The sequence below is a fragment of the Cyanistes caeruleus genome, chromosome 13 (genome assembly GCF_971803275.1).
Source record: "Cyanistes caeruleus chromosome 13, bCyaCae1.hap1.1, whole genome shotgun sequence".
In the NCBI taxonomy this organism is placed as follows: Eukaryota; Metazoa; Chordata; class Aves; order Passeriformes; family Paridae; genus Cyanistes; species Cyanistes caeruleus.
The window spans coordinates 13,510,291-13,522,931 of NC_141713.1; the positions used below are offsets into that span (position 1 = coordinate 13,510,291).

Genomic DNA, 12,641 nt, shown 5'->3' on the forward strand with positions numbered 1-12,641 from the left:
GGAAGAGCCCCGGCGGTGCCGAGGTGTGACTGAAAGCTGCAGGTTGCAGTTGGGTTGGGCATTGCACAGGAGGAGTTGGTTATTGCCTCCCTTCTTTTCTTTCTGTCTCCTTTGTGAGATGTCCCACTTGCAGTTTTGTTCTGGGCTTACACTGTAGAAATAGGACCTTCTTCAGTTAAATCCCCCAAACAAATGTGTCAGAAGAGATTCACAGGCTTTCAGTCTGTTTGCTGCTCACCTGGCCACCTTCCTGCTTAATCCCGTGCTGCTGCTGTGCTGTAGGGAGTGGTACTCGGAGTTCTGATAGCAGGAGTGCTCCTGACCACAGTCCTGTCTCTAAAAATGGAGTTCTGAGCAGGGAAAAATTTGAACATTGTGCTGAACCAAAATACTCCGTAGTTTTTTCATTAATGGCTGTGCAAAAATAAGTGGACTCCAAACATTATTCCCAAGTTCAGGAATGACAGCAATGCAGAGACTACAGGTCCAGACCCAGAGTAGCTGTGTGAACTGAAAATCAGTAATAATAAACTTACTTACTGAATTCTTTGTATTTTAAAAGAGAATTCCAACACAATTATGGCAGCTCTGGACTTTCATGAAATAGGAGATTTTTATTATTTTTTAATTAGAAAGGAAATATTTAGGTATTTTAATAGCTATGCAAGCTGTACTCTTTTTGTTAAATAAAACCTTGTCTTTAAAAGGTAACTACTTGCAGCTCTCTGAACAAAGGAACTGTAATGTTATTAAACCTTTTCCCGGTTTTCCAGACGTACAGCTCTGGCTGTTATTGAAAGAACAAGCCCACAGGCTCTTCCTTTAATGAGCTGCGTTGGATTGTATATCCATAATTTATTAATGTAATTGCTTTATTATTACATTTGTATGGCTGAAAGGAAGCTGTCTCTAATGGCCATAGAATTTCATGTAGTATCTTTATAAAAGATGCATTAATAGTTGGTGAGAAAAATGCATGTTGTACTACTTCAGGCTTTGTGTTAAAAGTACTGCTTTATTAGTTATTGCATTTCACATCTAATTATTTTTTAAATTTACATGATAATTAGATATATTTATGTCAGATTAGAATGGCTATGTATTTGAATTTGCAGTGTATAGGTAATACAAATTTAGTTGTCGATTTTTTGTACAATCAATGATTCTTCTGCTGCTGATTTACCTTAAGTATATCTGAAATACCAAATGGGAATGATTTAGGTGTACTTTTACTCTTCTAAATTTGGAATGCATTGTAATCTAAAATGGTATAGTGTACAGCTAGACAAGATACAGCTTTTATATCCAGTTTTACATTTTCATGTTTAGTAGAGAGGTGTCATAAAAATGGTTCTCCAGTTATCCCTAACTTGGTGTCTATTTGATTACTTTAAGTATTTTTGTTGTGTATTTTAACAATATTAAAAATACACCTTCATATACTGAACAGAATCTTAAGAAGAATTCAGCAGGTCTTTTTTGGTGACACAGGGCAGAAGCAGGTATTTCAAATATGGTTTGTGTGTGTGTGTGTGTACTTAGTCCACTTTTTAATGTTGAAGTGCTTTGAAGATGTCACCACTTGTGTCACTGACAATGATCTAACCCTACAGATGCCAGGATATGAAAATTATCCGTCAGTAAGGCAGAATGAAGGAATTTGTCCTCCTTTGTATACCCATATGTTAGCTTACCTTTATGCAAAATATGTTGGGTTTAATTATGTTGAGAAGTACAGTCTCTGCTTCCCACTTCTGCTGTGTAAATCTGTGCACTAACCTAGACAATTTTGACAGGTGCCAGTCAGTGGTCGAGGAGTGGAGGACAAGCGCCCTCATCTCCCAGCTATGAAAACTCTCTACACTCCTTGGTAAGAATTGGTGAAAGCAACATAGTACTTTTTACTTAGGAGTCGAAGGCTCGGTTTTGTATAAATCCTGCATATCATTAAAGGAAACAGTAGGATAGCATTACAAATGAATTCTTTGCTAACAAATGGCCTGTTCAGTTGAACAATATAAGACGTGCAGGGTGTGTCTTTCACCATCTGTTCCTTGGGCATCAGGCTTCTGTGCTGAGGACAGCTGGTGCTAAAGCGCTGTTATGAGATTCTGGTACCTTTTCACAAATCCATAGCTAATTCTTATCTAAAGTTCAGTCTGGAGAAAGATAAAGACTTCATGCCTCCGCATTTACTTGTCCTTCCCCCTCTCTCCCTCAAATGGCAGTCTCTAGGGCTGTTATTAAAGTATTAATACATTTTATTTGTAATTATTATTTGTTTTGGGGAATGTTCATTTATTAATTAAACATTTTACAGAAAAACACACAGGCAGTAATCTACAGCATTGTAAATTTTTCTTCTTTTGAGGATTCAGCAGAGGATGTCAGTTACTGACTTCCTTCTTACATTTCCGATACAATACTGGGAGGAAACAGGGAAAATTTGAGGGAAGGTTTTGATTACTTGCTTAATATTTCTAGTTTCCACAGATGTAATTTCTATTTTTTTCTGTCTAACAAGAATAAATTATAAGTTAAATCAGATTTCTTCAATATTTTTGCAATTAAATATTTTTTTTAATTGTTATGTACATCTGAGAATCCTAACATAACTGCAGTGTTAAATATTAGCCTTTTCTTATCTTAATACAATCAGATCTCTGTTGCATTAACTTGACTAACAATTTATTGCTGACATGCACATCAGCTGTTTCCTCACCTCTTTTTTGAATTAATCTTAACCTGTGCTTTGCTTCCTGTTCTGTCTTGACTTTGCCAGAAAAATCGAGTTGAACAGCAACTTCACGAGCATTTGCAAGATGCAATGTCCTTCTTAAAGGATGTCTGTGAGGTACTATTTCACTTTAGATGGTGCCTTTTTGTGTTTCAATTAACGCTTCCTTCGGATTCCCCGTTAAAAACTTAAATTAGTGTAGTGTATGACCCATCTTTTGACTCCAACATCCTGTTATTTCTAGTTTATAGAGCTGCAATGTCACAATTGGTTTTGCTTTGGGGTTTTTTGGTATTCCTTTTAAAAGAAAATAATTTTAAGACAGACTTCGACAGTAACACAACTCGCTTTTATTTCTGAAATACCTAATCTATTTGAAGGTCCATTATAAAAAATGATAACTTAAAGTTTGTCCAGTTTTTTTGTAATACGGATTCTCAAAAAAACACACTGCCTCTCTTAATTGTTTCCAGCATGGTGAGGCTGATTTTATGATCATTCTTTCTTGTCCTGCATTAGCTTATTTTGTAGCAATTCCTTTTTTCTTTTCATGCCGTATAATAGCAGCTGAGTAACATTAACCTTATAATAAGCTTCACTTTCAAAGCTGCCACCTATTTGTGGAATGAATGCTATCTTGAGCAAAATCTCCAGATAATATTTTCTTTTTCCTGTTTGTTTGTAGTGCTGGTAGGTGCTCTCAAAGTCTTTTGATACTATTTTGATACCACATTTCATCGTCTATGTTTAATACCTCCGAGACAGACTGTGCTGTGGTGTGAGAGCCTGGGGATTTATTGGCTAACGGGTGTTCCTGTCCCTCTTGCATCCCCACAGCAGTCCCGGATGGAGGATCGCTTGGACAGACTCGACGATGCCATCCATGTGCTGCGGAACCACGCTGTGGGGCCTTCCACAAGCCTGTCAGCTGGCCATGGAGATATCCATAGTTTATTGGGACCATCCCACAATGGGCCAATTGGAAGCCTGAACTCAAACTATGGAGCATCCAGCCTTGTAACGGCCAGCAGACAAGCATCCATGGTAATGATGTTAGAAAACATGAGCATGTTTATGCAAAGCAACTACAGCTGATGCATTGAAACTATTGTAGAGCCTACTGAGGTAGAACTGGGCTGCAGGACTAATATTTATCAGGAAGAAACCACTTGAGATTCTTGTGGAGGAAAAGATGGCAGACAGCTTGCACCTGCTATGGGTTTCCAATTAGAACATTGGAGTGGGGGTGGGCAGAAATGAGGGGGAGGAAAAAGATGGGAAAACTTAGACTTTGGCCTGGTCAGTGGCCCATAAAATCCTGCTGTGACCATATGTAGAAAGCTGAAACTTTCTGCTGAGAGTGTTTCAGCTTATACATGCATTTTTTCCAGATGTGTAATAATTGGCAGAACCGTTTTCTCCTTGAAATGGTGAATAGGGAGATTGAATGGGAAAAGCAGTCGAGAAGGACTGAATTTCAAGTGTTCTGGTCTGGAAAAGCTGTTTATTGTAAATTGGAACTAGTCTTCAATAGCAGATGCTGGCGGAGGACTGGGAGGAAGCTGTTGGAATGTGGAACCATAGTGTGCGCAGGCTCAAAATTTAAACTTTTTTTCTAAACGAAAAGGAGTTTGAGCACAGCTGTAGTGTAAGTAACAATGAAAAGGAAACTACTTTCAGATTAATCCCCAAGAAGGGTGAAATAATTCAATCCATCTCTTTTAGTTTCTTTAAAAATGTGAACTGTTCTGAAAAAATGTAGTGGAGCTTTTTATAGATCAGAAATATGCTAAAAGCATTACACAGTAAACGAATCTATTTGTAGCATTGCTCACTTCCCTTTTTCTTCCTTTTCATTCCACCCTTCTCAAAAATGCTTAAAGGAAAAAGAGCTTTTAAAAACATGCTTGTTTTAGTGGTGCCATGTGTTTGCATGTTTACAGCGTAATTTTAAAGACCAGTTACATGCTGTGAAATTTTCTGTTATAAAACAGATTCACAGCTGGGTACTGTGTGATCAAGGCAAAATTTCACCTATCATCAAAATAATTAGGTACCCCAATTGCTGAAGGGTTTGTATTCTATAAAACAGAATTAGTTCCAGGCTCTCCCATTCGCACATCACACATCCATTTATATTAATTTCAGGACCACTGCAGTAAACATCAAAAAGAACTGGTTGGTTTCTATAAGCTGCGTGTGTTTGGGGACTTTGGGGAGGGGGTACTTTCCAAATGCACATCCAACTTCAGCTTTCTATACAGCTTCACTTCTAGTAATGAAAGAAGTGATGCATAAGTATTTTTGAATTTTTTTGTAGTACCTACTGAGATTTAATATTTAAAGAATGTTGTTAAAGTTCTGTTGCGTTCTGGGCTAGACTGAAATTTAGGCATACAAAAGAAAACCTTTTTCCCCCTCTGGTCTTGATGTGGTGTAAAGTGAGTGACTGAAAATGCAGTGACAATTTTTTTCTGTGACTTGAGGAACCTTCTGATACTGCTAAGCCAGACACAGTCTAAGAAATACAGGTAGTGCCAAAAGGTACATAAAAATCTCAGTTTCTCTTTTAAATAAGCTATGATAAATATTTCATCAACTCGGTTTTTATTGAAATAAGGGACAGTGGAAAATTACTCCCCAAAATGGACAGAAGTTCCTTGATCTTCTCTAGTTTAGTGTAGTTGTGTAACTTAAATGTAATACAGATCTAATTTATCTTAGGTTTTTGATCCTAATTATTTGACTGACAGATGATTGTCTGTTAGAAATAAATTAAGAAAAAAAAATGCTTGTACATTTCATCCTCACTTGGTGAAACAAGCTTGCAGATCAGTTTTGGCTTGAAAAGTGAGTCAACTAGAGAACTTCTTGGATTAACCTTAATTTTGTTACATCAGAATAATTGGCTCCAACAGAAGGCATCCTGTTGTGGCCTTGCCCAGTCCCCAAAGAGCGCCCTTTGACATCATTTGCAATTGCAGGAACTCAGCGTGACTTAGGATGGAGTCCTGAAATAGGTACAGAGCAGGGGCTGGCACATCTGGCTGAGGTGCAGACTGAGTGCTTTATTAATGATGGCTGCATTGCAGTAATGCTCCACAGGTATAAGGGGTAATTCTTCTTCAGTGCTAAATAATTTCACACTCTTATTTACTATTAGGTTGGCGTTCTTTTTAAATAGTAAGTAGGAGAGCAGAGGATTTGTCACACAACCTGAACTGTAAGATCCAGCCTTCATTCCAGATTTAAATACTGCTTTACTTGAGATGACATCCAGTAAATTTTAAGAAAGTAATGAGTATTGGGCTAACATAGTGAGAAATGTCAACATTGATAAGGGTGATTACCTGTTTTTTAAGTTTTGTTTGACATAGGGTCAAGAAATGCTCATTGGAATTCAACACTAAATGAAACTTCCTTGTTGAAGGAGGGTGGGATCTTTACACAAAACATTTTTGCTCTTTAAAAAAAATAGGAAAAAAAATAAATTTAATTTCCCTTGAAGATGATGATCTTGGCAGAAGGAGCTAGGAAATGAGTAATTTAACTCCTTTTTATGTAATTAGTGTAACCAGGCATGGTTTTATTTTAACATTTGCTTAATTTTTGAGCCAGATTTATTTTACAACTCTAGTTGACTTCATTTCCTGCTTGCTCTGAACGGTCTTGTTTTCTTTTTAGCTGGGCTGGCCATTAGACTTATTCAAATAGATTTTTAATATCTCAAACTCATCAAATATTTGCTAACTGGCCTTTGAAGTTGATTTGTATTTTATTTCATGTATTATTGAAAAGTTAAGAAGTAATACTTTTTGTTCTTATTCAAGCTGCTTTTTATTTGTCATTGTAATACAATGGAAAAAGAACAGCCTGAACTGATTAAAAATAAATAAATAAATAAAAGGTCTGGAAACTCAGTTAAGGATGAAACTCAATCCTTAAGTCAGAGGGTTTTTTCAGGTAGAACAGGAATCTAAGAAAATCGGTGATCTCCCTCTTTGTGCCCTGTGCCTGCACCAGTAGAAGCACAAAGGGCAGCTAAGCAGCTTTGCCAACACCAGCCTCTGCTCTTGCTCAAACCCTTCCAGAGTTGCTATTTCCCTGCAGAGATTATGCTCTCACTGAACAACTCTGAGCTGTCTGAAGTGTAAAATTCTTGATTACAAAGCCCTTTTCATTGCCTTAATTATGCACACCTTGTCTAAAATTGTTTTAACGATCACAGCCAAACTGACCAGCTAGTAGGGCTTGAGAAGTTCAAAGACTCAGACCAAGAATGGTATTTTTATTTTCCAGTTCTCAAAAGTTTTGTGTGCCAAGTGCTCAAAATGAATAATCAAACTAAAGTTTGAGATGCAGAACCAATATTAACAGGACAGAGATGTCCTTTCCCCACGTGTCACTCTCGGTTCTCCTGCATGCAGTTGTGTGTCATCACTGCCCGTGATTTGTCTAGTTTTTATTTAGTTGCCTAAAATACTTAACTGCTTTTCTGGTTTCAGATCCCAAATGTTACCACTTAAATCAACCGAAATATGTTCTGCGCTCAGGTTTGGGTTTTTTTTTTTTAATTTGCAAGTGTCAGTGGGGCCGCAGATTGTCCTGTGTACAAGTCTTGATTGAAATACATAGAAATGAATACAGCTGACCTGGTAAATTACAACAACGTACAGCGTTGTAACAGTGTTTCTCAGCCTGGGGTTACTGAGCTGCAAGGTTTGTGTGATCGCGCAGGATGCCCGAGCTGCGCTGGCCTGGCGTTGTGTGGAGGCAGCAGCGCGGTGCGCGCGCCTCGGCGGCAGCGCGGGGCGCGCGCCTCGGCAGCAGCGCGGTGCGCGCGCCTCGGCAGCAGCGCGGTGCGCGCGCCTCGGCAGCAGCGCGGTGCGCGCGCCTCGGCAGCAGCGCGGTGCGCGCGCCTCGGCAGCAGCGCGGGGCGCGCGCCTCGGCAGCAGCGCGGGGCGCGCGCCTCGGCAGCAGCGCGGTGCGCGCGCCTCGGCAGCAGCGCGGTGCGCGCGCCTCGGCAGCAGCGCGGTGCGCGCCGGTCGCTGCTCAGCGCTGCGCTCTCCCCGCACGCTGCGCGCTCTGCCTGCGGCGCGCCCGAGCCCGGCCTGCCGTTTGTCTCCCATTTTGTGCGCCTGGGAAGCTTCCAGCTTTGCCTGGGAGAAGAGACCATGGAAACAAGGCTGGATTAGCGCCGGAGAGAATGAATTAACTCGTGTTAGCTCGCTTTCGAGATGAGCCGCCGCGAGTCCCGCGGGCCGGCGCTCCAAGGCCGGGGCCGCGGCGCAGCCCCGCTCCGGGCCCGGGCAGCTGTATGGAAATGGGCAATGCTCGGGAGCCGCGGCAGCGCCGCCAGCCCCGCACCGCGGCACCGCGGGAGCCGCCGGCAGCTCGCTGCCCCCGGAGCTGGCCCTTGGCGCTAGGAAAGCGCCTGACTGGGAATCGCTTATAAATAACAGCGATAAAACACGTCGAGAGCTCGTTTGTTCCGAGCGCCGCGGAGCTGATGGCCCCGGACGCCTTTCAGAAGACTTAAAGGAAGCCCGAGGTTGTGCTCCATTGAAATGCAGATGGGGAGAGCCCTTTCTCTATGCAGCGCCAGGGAAAGGAGAGCAAACTAAATTTTTGGAGCTCGGTGTTTAAGATACTTGAATCTTTGGTAGCTTGAAGTAGCCACTGATCAGTTGTAAGTGTAGCAAACAGAGCTGTTGGCCTCTGCATGGGATGATGGGATGCAGTGACTTTCAGCAAGTCATTTTGTTTGGGGTTTTTTTTTTTGTTTGTTTGCCAGATTGGATTTTCTGGTATATCGTAAATCACAGATAAAAATCAGTGTTATGGCCAGTTTTGTAACATTTTAGCTCTTAAGATTTCTGTGTAAATCCTGTTAATCTAAATAGTATGCTTTTAATTTGTATATCTTGATTTCAAAGATTTGGAACATGGACTTGAATTCAGGTTTTATTTCTCATCTAGTCTCTGCCTTTATCATAACTGATTTGCTAATCTATTGCCTTTAGATTAGCTCTAGATTTGAAATTTGCCAGAGTTCTGGCAGCTGCTTTTTTTGCACACAGCTTTAAGAAATTTTTGACTTTTTTGAGAAGTAGATTTTGGAACAAACCTGTCCCTGAAACAATTAATACTCTGTATCTTGAATAAAAGCACCCTCAAGTGTTAGGACTAAGCATGACCAGAAGCAAATAAAATACACAACGTACTGCAAGGCAGAATTATGGAAAGACTCAGGTTTGAAAAGTTCAGAGTGAGAATGAGCTTCGTGTTCCAGTTGTAAAGAGTTTTGTCTTTTAGGCTGAAAGACCCGGGCTCAGCTCCTTCCTCCCAGCGAGTTCATGACTCTTGCAGGAGCTGGGCCAACTGTATCCAGAGTAGAACTCACAAACAAAGCCTATTACACGCAGAGGAAGATAAAATATACTTGAAATAGTAACAGATATTCCACAGTACAAGAGGAGATTTTCTGCAGAACAATGGATACAAATAGCAGCCCGGAATGACCTGATATTAGTTGTGGGTTGTTGGGGAGGGGGTTCCCCCTTTCTTTTTTTATTCCTGTGCATTAGCTTACAGGAACAAGTGTATATTAAACAAAGGATAAACTTGCATAAGGGTATTTATCTCTCTCTGGGTAAAACCCATACTAAGACATGAAAGGTAAAAGCTGCATTAATTACTCAAGAGGGATTCAAAGCTCAGCAGTTTACTAGGATTGAAGGATTTATTGAAAAACAGTGGTTCTCATGTGTAACTCCAGGCAATAAACCTATTTAATTAAAGGCTTAATCTTCTAGTTGACATGTTTGCTACTGTTCCAATAAAAAGCTTCATCTGTAGCCAGTTTTTGTAACTATACAAATAATAGTAGAATCCCTCATCTTTGTTCATTTTTTAACTGTTTAATTGTATTGTGCTGGTTATAGTATCAGCGTTTAAGGACTTTTGTACCTTTAGAAATCAAAAGCTTTAAATGGTCTGCATTCCAAATTATTTAAATACAGGCAGTGTATCTTTACCTCTTTTTTCTCCAACAAATATTTTTTAATAGAAGTTGATGACGGTATTCTTTATTGAGCAGCAGTTTTTTTAACAAGTTGCCTCTTCAAGTTAGGTATGCACACTCAAAGCTGTCTCACATAAGTATCATTAATTCAAGTTTATGCAAAATTAGAATTTTTCAAGACTCTTCATCTCAATGCTTGCTCCTCAGAAATTTAATCATGATGTATTATGAAGAAATAGGTGGTAAGAATAGTTAGATACCTGGATTATTTTATTCCAAATGGGGTTGGTCACTACTTGAGACAGGGCCCAGTCCAGTAAGGTATAATCAGATGTTTCAGTGTAACAGCATCTATCAACTAAACTTTTCCTTTACTCAGTGACAATTTTAACTTGGCTCTCTAATCCACCAAATACTTTCAGTGTATTAAACTTCTCTTTTTGGACAATTTTTTGAATCACATCTTTAATAGAAATCTTTGCTTTGTCTTGCTTTAGGTTGGGACTCACCGGGAAGAAGGTGTCAGCCTCAACAGCAACCATTCAGTTCTTCCCAGTGCAGTTTCTGCTCAGAGCACAGAACTAAATCATAAAACACAAGACAGCTACAGAGGTAACTTTCCAGGCTTAAATGCTGGACAGGGTCTGCAGTAGTTCAGAGCCAGTGAGGCTGTAGATCCTGGTTAAAGTGACATCAGTGCAAGGGATAAGGGCATAGATAATGTTAAAAAAATAAAAGTTAATAACAAATCAAATATATCACCACTGTTAGGGACTCCTGCAACAATTTTGAGAGCATCCCTCAATTATCCCAGTATAATTGCAAGAGAAGGCTGCATTACAGCCATGTCCCTCCAGCCTAAGGGGCCATGATCCACTTGCAGAGCTGCAGCCATTTCCCAGTCGGCCAGGAGAGCTGTGGAGTGGGCTGAGAGCAGAGTTCAGTACAACCAGTGGAAGGAGGTCATCCCACACCCATGTTTACAGTTCCTTCCATTTTTAGCTGAAGAAATAAACTGCAGAAAACAAGTCAGCTCCTTTATTAGCATGCTAGCACCATTTAGGGGGTGTTGCACATTCAGCCTAAACCCAAGTCTCAATGTCAGTGCAGCTCTGCCCTTAAATTTCCAGCCCACACATCAGGTGCAAATTTCCTTACTTCACTCAATGTCCTTTTGTCTTAAACAGTGTTTTCCTTAGACTAAGCTGTTAGCAATCAAGCTGCTCTGTGAGCTGTGATTGCTTTATAACCCGTGACACATGTCCAATACAGCAGTGTTACCAGGATTTCTTGTTTCTGTTAGTTCTTCCTGTTGTCTCCCCAGACTCGTGCTCTGGCCCCTCAGTGCCATTATCTGCTGAGGTTCTGTGCGGTGTTTCAGTGCTGTGACACTCACTGTTCTCTCTGGTTGCTTGCAGCACTGTCTGGTGGCTTACAGAGCCAGTCTGTGGCTATAGGTCCAACAGAAATCAAGTCTGAACATAAGGAGAAGGATGAAAATATCCATGAACCCCCCTCATCAGATGACATGAAATCAGATGATGAGTCCTCCCAGAAGGATATCAAGGTCTCATCCAGGGGCAGAACAAGGTGCGTTGCTGACAGTACCTGAAGAATCTGTGCTTTGATAACGCTCAGTAGCACATTGTCCTTACATTTGATAAATTTATTGCAGGGCTTTTGTGTTATTGAACTGTATACAACAATAGGCAGCTGAAAGGGAGAAAAAGTTTATAGTACCTGTAGATATTTAAATTTAAGGTAGAGGAATTGCTGGGAAAATCATCTGCCAAGTGTGCATTCCCTCGTACTAGTGCCATGCCCAATGTCTGCCTGTACATGTGAGCAGCAAAAGATTGAGGGCCCTGCTCAGCACGGAGCATGGGACAATGTCAGAAATTACTGATACTTTGTACCTGGGCCAGGGCTGCCCTGTGGCTAAATATCCTCTTGAAACACTTTGTCCCCTCCCAAGCCACAGACACAAAACTTAAGCTGACACCAGGTAAATGCTTCTGGATTTGTCTGATAGACCTGATACAAGCATTGAAATTTGAGGTAACAGCAAACTATCAGAATTTTGCAAACACTGGCAGCACAATCTGTATTAACACGTGTTGAATGGCATTTTAGTGTTAATTTTAGTAGAACAGAGGTTTTGCACGGTTTTAGACTAAATTGGATGAATCTATATTAAAAAAGGCTCTGCAGCTTGGTATCATTTGAGGCAGTTCAGGAATTCTAAATATAACAGTTTAGCTCTACAATGAGTAGTAGAAGAAAAAACAGTTCTAAAATTGACCAGTGTGGTCTTCAACAAAAGTAGAACTCTTAAATAAGCACATGAAATTGAAAATTCCTTGATTGTGGTTTTTATATAAGCTGATGTATTGGAAAATAGCAAGAACTTCGTTGGAAATTATTTTATTCTTCATATATTTGGAATCAGCATCAAGATTCAAGATCACTTGTTTGAAATACCAGCGATGTTTCAGTATCCTCTTACGCTGGCTTTCTTGCAGCAGTACTAACGAAGATGAGGATTTAAACCCAGAGCAGAAAATAGAAAGAGAAAAGGAGAGAAGAATGGCAAACAATGCCCGGGAACGTTTGCGTGTGCGAGACATTAACGAGGCGTTCAAGGAGCTGGGCCGCATGTGCCAGCTGCACCTGAAGAGCGAGAAGCCGCAGACCAAGCTGCTGATCCTCCACCAGGCTGTGGCAGTGATCCTCAGCCTGGAGCAGCAAGTGAGAGGTCAGTGGCCTTGGGGCTGGGGCAGGCCTGTGGCACCTTTGTCTATGGTGCAGCGTGGGGTTCTTGAAACCTGCTCAGCCAAATGCATGAAAGTGTGTTTGCTGTTCTGTAGTGATGCTGAAATT

General features: G+C 40.7%; 1 protein-coding gene and 1 long non-coding RNA gene across 33 annotated transcripts in view; one reads left to right on the forward strand and one right to left on the reverse strand.

Moving 5' to 3' along the window:
• TCF12 (transcription factor 12) overlaps positions 1-12,641 on the forward strand; it is a 194,452-nt gene that overhangs the window by 175,078 nt on the left and 6,733 nt on the right. For 11 of the 31 annotated variants that reach the window (XM_086848994.1, XM_086848995.1, XM_086848993.1 and 8 more), the window contains 6 exons: positions 1,797-1,870; positions 2,783-2,854; positions 3,575-3,781; positions 10,259-10,373; positions 11,180-11,351; positions 12,284-12,516. In XM_086848994.1, coding sequence (XP_086705120.1) covers positions 1,797-1,870; positions 2,783-2,854; positions 3,575-3,781; positions 10,259-10,373; positions 11,180-11,351; positions 12,284-12,516 — 873 coding nt within the window. The remainder of the gene's footprint in view (positions 1-1,796; positions 1,871-2,782; positions 2,855-3,574; positions 3,782-10,258; positions 10,374-11,179; positions 11,352-12,283; positions 12,517-12,641) is intronic. The other 20 variants (XM_086849006.1, XM_086849005.1, XM_086849003.1 and 17 more) reach the window with 7 other exon arrangements.
• Positions 1-12,641, reverse strand: part of LOC111934162 (uncharacterized) — a 63,147-nt gene that overhangs the window by 8,417 nt on the left and 42,089 nt on the right. The gene's annotated exons all lie outside the window — the stretch shown is intronic.